This window comes from Protomyctophum parallelum (assembly GCF_964188405.1).
Source record: "Protomyctophum parallelum genome assembly, chromosome: 5".
Taxonomy (NCBI): Eukaryota; Metazoa; Chordata; class Actinopteri; order Myctophiformes; family Myctophidae; genus Protomyctophum; species Protomyctophum parallelum.
Window position 1 is genome coordinate 6,083,937 of NC_139702.1, and position 8,077 is coordinate 6,092,013.

Below are 8,077 nucleotides of genomic sequence, written 5' to 3' on the forward strand. Positions count from 1 at the left end.
ACTGTTGCCAAATTCCGCTTGCCATACCAGGCCCTCCTCATCATGGTTTTATGTGATGACAGTCACGACACTGTAAATTCCTAATGTGTGTAGGCTGTCAGCTAAGACGAATTTGACGACACAGTAAAATCCTTTGGATGGGCTTTGTTTAGCTGCCTACTCCAGTGATGGCATGGAGGCTATTGAGCCTCTACAGTATACACCGGGGGTCCCCAGATAAAATACAGTAGCCTATTATAATGTAGCATCAAGTTCAGTTTTAACTACTTTAATCGTATTTTACTTTGGCTATTTGACAATCTTCAAAAATATATTTTTTAAGACATATTAATTTTGGGGTTGTTGACATCAAGATGTTTGAGAACCACTGTACTATATACAGACAGCTGGTGATGTATAATTATATCTCAGATGCAGATGCAGGCTCCGCTTTATTCTAAAGCCAAGTGTTCAGTGCCATTACAAAACTCTCACCACCTGTTGTCGTACCTTGAGACCTTGGAATTGATCTTTGTTTTTAATTGTTTAGTTGTATTACTTCCCTCCATCTTCGGAAGTTTACAGAGTACAGCTAACAATGCATGTCCAGCATGTGGCATCATTGGCATGAGTATTTGACCAAATCCGCGGGGGATATTTGACTTGTTTACAGAGTTTAATAAAACCTTTAAACTGTCGTAACTAATTATTGTCTCCACCAGGCCGAAGGCGCGCGCGCGCGCGCGCGCGCGTGTGTGCGTGCGTGCGTGCGTGCGTGCGTGCGTGCGTGCGTGCGTGCGTGCGTGCGTGTGTGTGTGTGTGTGTGTGTGTGTGTGTGTGTGTGTGTGTGTGTGTGTCATACAATATGTATACATAGTCGTCCGTTGTAATTGTGAGCTAACATTCGATTCCATCGGTACGGACGTTTGTGTCTGTCCGTGTGTGTTTGTGTCTGTCCGTGTGTGTTTGTGTCCGTCTGTGTACAGCTAATCTCCGGCACCGTTAACCCGGTCGATGCCAAATTTTGCACACACACTCCCTGAATCTCTGCCCCAAATCTCTGCCCCAAGTTTTCCAGAACGGCCACCAGAAGGCCAACTTTTGAAAAACACATTTTCTTATATTACTCCTCCAGATTCTGTCCAAAAATCCCGCAAATCGTTACACACTATCTCTATAGTCATGTGTTCAAGACGGATCTGTCCAATATTTCATATTCCATCCTAATTGGCTAACATTGGCTTTCAAAGTTAGCAGGATTTGCCCGTTTTGAACAAAAAGCCTCAAATCATGAACGCAGCATGCAATTCATGTGAAATCTTTCACAGACTTTCCTACTAGGCTGAGGAATATATCCCACCCTTTTCACATTGGCCTGTTATAGCGCCACCAACAGGTGGAGTTTTGCCAAACGAATTTTTGGAACAAAATGCCTCAAATCATCCAATTGCCATCCAAGGTGTAAGAACAAATGGCACCCTTTTCACATTGGCCTATTATAGCGCCACCAGGAGGCCACAACCTGACCTGCCCTGGTGGAGACCTAGCTGTGCCCTGAGGGGCACCTTTTCTAATTTGAATGTCAAATTGGGTGCATTGAGTTGCAGGGTACTATTTCATGAATGCCATTTCATGAAAGCTACTTTTAAAGCAAGACAAATGCCGAAAATAATCATTTTAGATCAGAAATTAATGAGAATAACCAACTGGCCTAAAGCCATGCAATGGACAAAAACTGTTTTACAATAACAGGTGTGCTGAGGGGATCATTGCTTTCCAGGTGCTGCACCAACTGTTAGAATGCCTGCCTGGCCAGAGTGGCGTTGGAATGGAACTTGGCTTTTACCGCACACTGGTTTCTGAGATCAGACTTTTATTAGCTGGTAGTAAGCCAAGGCGCTCAGCACCTGCCGCTGGCCTCGCCTCCATTCTAACAGACTCACCGAGAATACCATAGGCTTTGTTGACCTTTGCTGATGCAACTCGGCTAAGTGGCTTCACTTAGCCCAGTGTCAGTTCATACGACGCATGAGGCCGTCATAAGGATCCCGAAAGATTAGTGCCTACGACGTCTGTGGACGTCCTAGCGACGTCCTAGTGACACGGGGCGAGATAAGAATATTCAGAATTCTTCCTATTATTTTTTTTGGCATTTCGCTTTTCGCTTTCCGTACGCTAACGCTCTGTGCAACTATTAGCTTGTCATTGACTCCCATGTTAGCGCGGCGGAAAGAATGACTCGTATCTGCTAATCCAGGGCGCTCTCCGTGGTGATGAATGGATCGATATGCTGGCGCTTCATTTCTGCTCCTCATCCGTCTCTCCCGCAAAATATGAACGCTTTTTGGAGTGTAAAAAAATTAATTAAGATGATCGGGGATATGAATTTTTTTTTAAAGTTAACTTTTTTAGGAAAGTGTTTCCGGTTCATGGCTTTCAGAGTAAAAGCGATCAGACAACTCTGGCACCCTGGAGCTTCTATTTTGATGCACTTCCGGCACTAAATGTGTTTTAAGACCCGAGGCCCATTCTAAAACTCTCGCCTAAACTATACTGGTTCCCAAACTTTTTCATGTCAAGGACTCCCAAATTGACACTAATTAGCCCCTCGGACCCCCATTTGAAAGGATAGGCCATAAGAGAAGATTTTTACGGCTCTAGCAGAGATTCTCAATTCCTGTTTAATTTTAAGGACCCCCAGTTTGACATGCACATTAGTCTACAGACCCCCATTTAATGGCATTTCTATCTCTGGGACCCCAATTTATATTGTAAAATCAATGTTAATTTAACTGTGAGAGTGTACAAATGGACCTGTCATGGTCTATTTGGGTCCATTTGTACACTCTCAGAGTTACAGACCCATAAGAGTCCATTTGGTTCCAAACTATCATTTAGCTGGGGACCCCCTGGAACTCCCTCAAGGGCCCCTGGGGCCCTGGACGGGTGGACCCCACTTTGGGAACCATTGTTGACACGGATGCTTACCCGGTTTTAACGGGTTAAAGTGATGGGATATAGATACCTACAACAAAAATCTAATAAACTGTAGCTTTGATGTACTCTTTTGAAAATGTTTCCGTAGCAGTGAGTGGTCTCGTAGGGTGAACACTAAACACAATACACAAGAGTCAGGTCAGCTGTTCACAGTTGATGTTCATCATGCTTTAACTATTGAAAAATAGCAGATCTACAAGCTCATATCGCGCCACCGAGTGGCGCGATATGAGCTTGTAGGTCTGCTATTTTTGAAAAAAATCGAAGAACGACTGACATTTTTAGAATCTGATCTCACAGTTGATGCTTGTTTTTTAATGTCGTTGCCTTGCTTTTCTTTTATTCTCCATTGTTCTGTAAAGCACTTTGAGCTGCATTTGATGTCATGAAAGGTGCTATACAAATAAAGTTTTATTATTATTATTATTATTATTATTATGTTTGAAGCATTCTCCCTTACTCCGGAGGTGTAACCATGTCTTAGACACCATAGGGTGCTGGAGCACCAAACGTACAGTATGTGCACATTGCCATCTACTGTGAGATGTGAAAACTGCACAGCTTAGTTGAAATGTATGCTTCAGTCAATGAAGGTTGTACTCTGCCTACAATGCATGTTGTGACACGTGTGCATGGGCATAGACGCACTCATTATACAAACAAGTTGACATTTACACAACAAATAATGAATGGATACAAAGAAATCACAGATACTGCAGGCACGCACGTGCACACACAAACACTCACACACACACACACACACTCACACATACGCACGCACAGGCACACGCACACGCACACGCACTAAGTTGTAGTGCGTGGCTCTTTATATATTTAGTAACTTAAAATGTAATATTTAGTGTAGGGCCCATGGGAATACGGTCAACTGGGGCAGGGGTTCTCAAAGTTTTTGGCCGGGGACCCCCAGAAATGCTTTGGCCGTGTCTTGTGACAAATGGGGGCCTTTTATTTTTTTTACTATTTTGAAAAACATTTTTGAATAGTTCAACTAGTCGATCTACATTGACACGTTGTGAGCTTGTAGATTGGCTATTTTATTGTGTAATATTTTTCAAAATAGTAAAATAAAATAAAAGGCAAAGGAGTTTAGGGATAGAGGGTATGCGCATGCTTAAAGTGAATGGCACATTGAGTGGCAAAGCAACAGGCAAAGTGAGTTTAACATTGTGTAACGTTGTTTAATGCAATCAGATAGGACTTTTCTGTTTGGATGTTTATGGGCTGTCAAGGCCAGAAAGTAGTTTTTTGCCACTCAGTAGGCATTCCTGCATAAGTTCCGGGTTTGATCATGATGTCACGCGCATACCCTCTATAAGGGGTTTAGCATGGACGGAAATCGAGCCTATGTCTGTCTTCCTAAAAGCATGACAGACCCAAATAAAACAAAAATTACAATCGTTATGATGGCACCAAAAAGAAGACATCTGCATCTGACCAGCAAGCAAATCACAATTCACCTGTCTTTCTCCTTGTAGGGGTGCATTTTGTACGCAGGGCTGGTAACGTATGCACCACGCCACAGAGAAAGCAAGTGAAGGCGACAGATAGAGAAAGAGAGAGAGAGAGATGGAATATATAATTGCTACAGATGTGTCCTAGCCAAGCATATAATCTCAGTGCGTGTGTGTGCGCACGCTGGCCTGTCGTGACGTTACCTCTCATCGCCTGGCACTGCCCAGCATGACAGCGCCCAGCAGTCAGTCTCTGCCTGTTGCCTACAGTGCACACATGCAACATTGGACCACAATTATTCATTCAACTTTTTCATCTCGTGTATACTGCCCAGTGATGGGAAAAACAATACTAATTTTGTACTTAAAGGTTTTATGACTCATTTCTTTTTCTTTTTCTTTTTTCTTTTAGGTTTTATGACCTCAATTACACCCAAAAAACCTGAACTTTGAACATTCAGTGGATTTTCTGTGGTCTGAAGTTTTCTTTGGGGTTTTTTGGGCCTTTTGAGCTACAATGAAAACAGGCAACACAGTGAAACAGTGACATCTGCTGGCAAATCCCATTGACATATATGGGATTTGCATGTCACTTACTGCCGGCAAATCAGAGCACCTGTTTGAGCCAGAAAACCCCAGATCACAGAAAATCTACTGAATGTTAAAAGTTCATGTTTTTTGGGTGCAATTGAGATTAGAAAACCTAAAAAAAACAAGAACAATTCCAAAACCTTTTTTTTAAATGTCACAATCCCTTTAAGTAAAAGTATCAATACTGTAATGTAAAAGTACAAAAGTATTGGTATCAAAATGTACTTGAAAGACACCATGAGGGCTGAATTACCACCAGTAAGACGCCATGATGGCTGAATTACCACCAGTAAGACGCCCTGAGGGCCAGAAGCAAGTAGGCTACTCATTATACAAAAGGCCCCGTTTGCCGTTTCACAAGTTTTCAAATAAAACAGCCGATCTATAAAGGGTTGAAGTAAAAGTATTGAAAATGTGAAATACTGTTCTTCCCTCACACTTCGCTTCAATATGCACTTTGCTCAGCCAATCAAATCATCGCTATGGGGTGATCAGCCATTCACAAACCCACTGTCTGTGTTCACACAAACCCGGAAAGCTGGGCATAGGAGGAGCTAGGGCCCCTCAAAATAAAATAAAATAAAAATAAACTCAAAATTGGACAGTACCACTGGCACTGTCTGCCACAGTAGTGCTGTATACTAAGTGCACTGTATTGAGCTACAGTGATATTTACACTTTATTTTGTGGAATAATATGATGATTCCTGATGCCACTGATGTCATAGTACTGATGTCATATACGGTGGCTTCCAAGTACTCTGACAACGGTACTGCAATAGAATTTTGGAACATTTTGAGACATTGGTCATATTTATTTGAGGTCGTAACTGTGATGTCACCGGCTGCCAACATAAAAGAAAGAGTTCCATCTTTTCTCACCTCTTGTGAATGCTGTTTGACTGAATTTAAGAGAAACCTGAGATAATAAGAGAGACAGATACTATACTGATAGTTAATCTGTATAGGATATCTTACAGCTGTATACAGTAACATCTCGGATTGTGCAAACATGCAGATTTTTGTGAAGACCCTCACCGGCAAGACCATCACCCTGGAGGTTGAACCAAGTGATAACATTGAGAACGTCAAGGCCAAAATCCAGGACAAGGAAGGCATCCCGCCTGACCAGCAGAGACTGATCTTTGCAGGCAAGCAACTGGAAGACGGTCGCACTCTTTCTGACTACAACATTCAGAAGGAATCCACACTTCACCTCGTGCTACGTCTGAGGGGAGGGATGCAGATCTTTGTCAAAACCCTCACTGGTAAGACCATCACCCTGGAGGTTGAACCAAGTGATAACATTGAGAACGTCAAGGCCAAAATCCAGGACAAGGAAGGCATCCCTCCTGACCAGCAAAGGCTCATCTTTGCTGGCAAGCAACTGGAAGACGGTCGCACCCTTTCTGACTACAATATCCAGAAGGAATCCACACTTCACCTCGTGCTACGTCTGAGGGGAGGGATGCAGATCTTTGTCAAAACCCTCACTGGTAAGACTATCACCTTGGAGGTTGAACCAAGTGATAACATTGAGAACGTCAAGGCCAAAATCCAGGACAAGGAAGGCATCCCGCCTGACCAGCAGAGACTGATCTTTGCAGGCAAGCAACTGGAAGATGGTCGTACTCTGTCCGACTACAACATCCAGAAGGAATCCACCCTCCACCTCGTGCTGCGTCTGAGGGGAGGGCAGTAAATGATCTTATGACCCAGTTTGTCAGTTCTCCATCTTGTTCTGTGCTGTGTGAACTGTGTGTTCTGTGCTTGTGGTATTGGCTACATACCGTATGGCTTAACAAAGATTTATAATATCCAAATGGCAAGTAAATGCACATGACATCAGGAAAGATGGCAGGACCACAAATCAACCACAATACAAATAAAATAAAATAATTATTGCAAGTTTCATACATTTACATTTTCAATATTGGCAAAAAACAACTGTGCAGTGCCAGTGGGTATTGGTAGAGGAAAAACTAGAAAGAAATTACAAATGTAAAAAAAAAAAAGGTGGTGAGGTGACTCACCGAAATAAGAGTGCATAGTCCATCATGACTATAGTAGGCTAAACTAAAGTGCCTCTGGTCATCTTGAAACCAGGGCAGCTATGTGTGGGAAGGACTTATTCAGTGAATCACCCAGGAAGCAAGCGCCCAACTAAAGACACATTTGCCTCCCATAATCCAGCCCTACGTCCTAGCCGTGAGAAGTGGACGCAGGTAATGCTGACTAACAGGGCTCTTGTTGTGTTTTTGTAACTGAATGCCCTACTTTATCATACTACAGACAACACTAGCTGATCTGCAAGCTCAAAACGCAGCGTGAATTGAGCTTGTTGATCTGCTACTTTTTTTTCCCCCCGACATGATGACATATGAATCTTGTACTAATCACATGTGCAGTGGTTTAATGGACATTACATTGACACAATGGCTATAACCCTACAATGATATCTACACAAATTGTTAACAAACAAATCATGCCCAGCACCAGAAGAAAACAAACATGGGTGCAATCACACAAACTAATTATACTGTACACATGTGAACAACTACAAAGACTGCTTATCTAGCTCAAAGCGGCACATTGATAAATCATTGACTGCTTACGTCAACAACTGTGCACAAACTGCACATGATGCAACACGGATACAATCAAGTTATTTTAATAGTGCAAATATCCTTCTGTTAGGACTTTTGCTGTCTATGGTGCTTACTGCTTGGCACAGGTCCTATGCTATGCACCCTTTTGAGCACCATGGGCAGCGAAGGAGGATCAGCGATGAGAGAAGAAACAAAAATAATGGGTGAAACAAAGTCCAAGTATGATTATTTCTATGTGCCAATAACGGCATCAATACTATAGGCTAGCGTTAGCTTACTTCTGAAATCACCTGATTGTTGAACTGAATGTCCTAAACGGCCTCATTATCACAATTATTTATTTTCCCCCTTTTTTTTTTATAGCACTTACACCCCCTTTAACCGTTTAAACAATATAGCCTATACTTAATTGATTCGGAGTCCCTCAGGG

At 42.5% G+C, this 8,077-nt stretch overlaps 1 protein-coding gene across 1 annotated transcript; it reads left to right on the plus strand.

The window, feature by feature from the left end:
- Window positions 1-6,050: 6,050 nt before the first annotated feature.
- Window positions 6,051-6,740, plus strand: LOC310859212 (polyubiquitin-B-like; the record flags this gene model as incomplete). Its single annotated transcript, XM_083765613.1, has 1 exon — window positions 6,051-6,740. One exon carries the CDS (start codon window positions 6,051-6,053, stop codon window positions 6,738-6,740), a length of 690 nt encoding a protein of 229 aa, XP_083621739.1.
- Window positions 6,741-8,077: the final 1,337 nt, after the last annotated feature.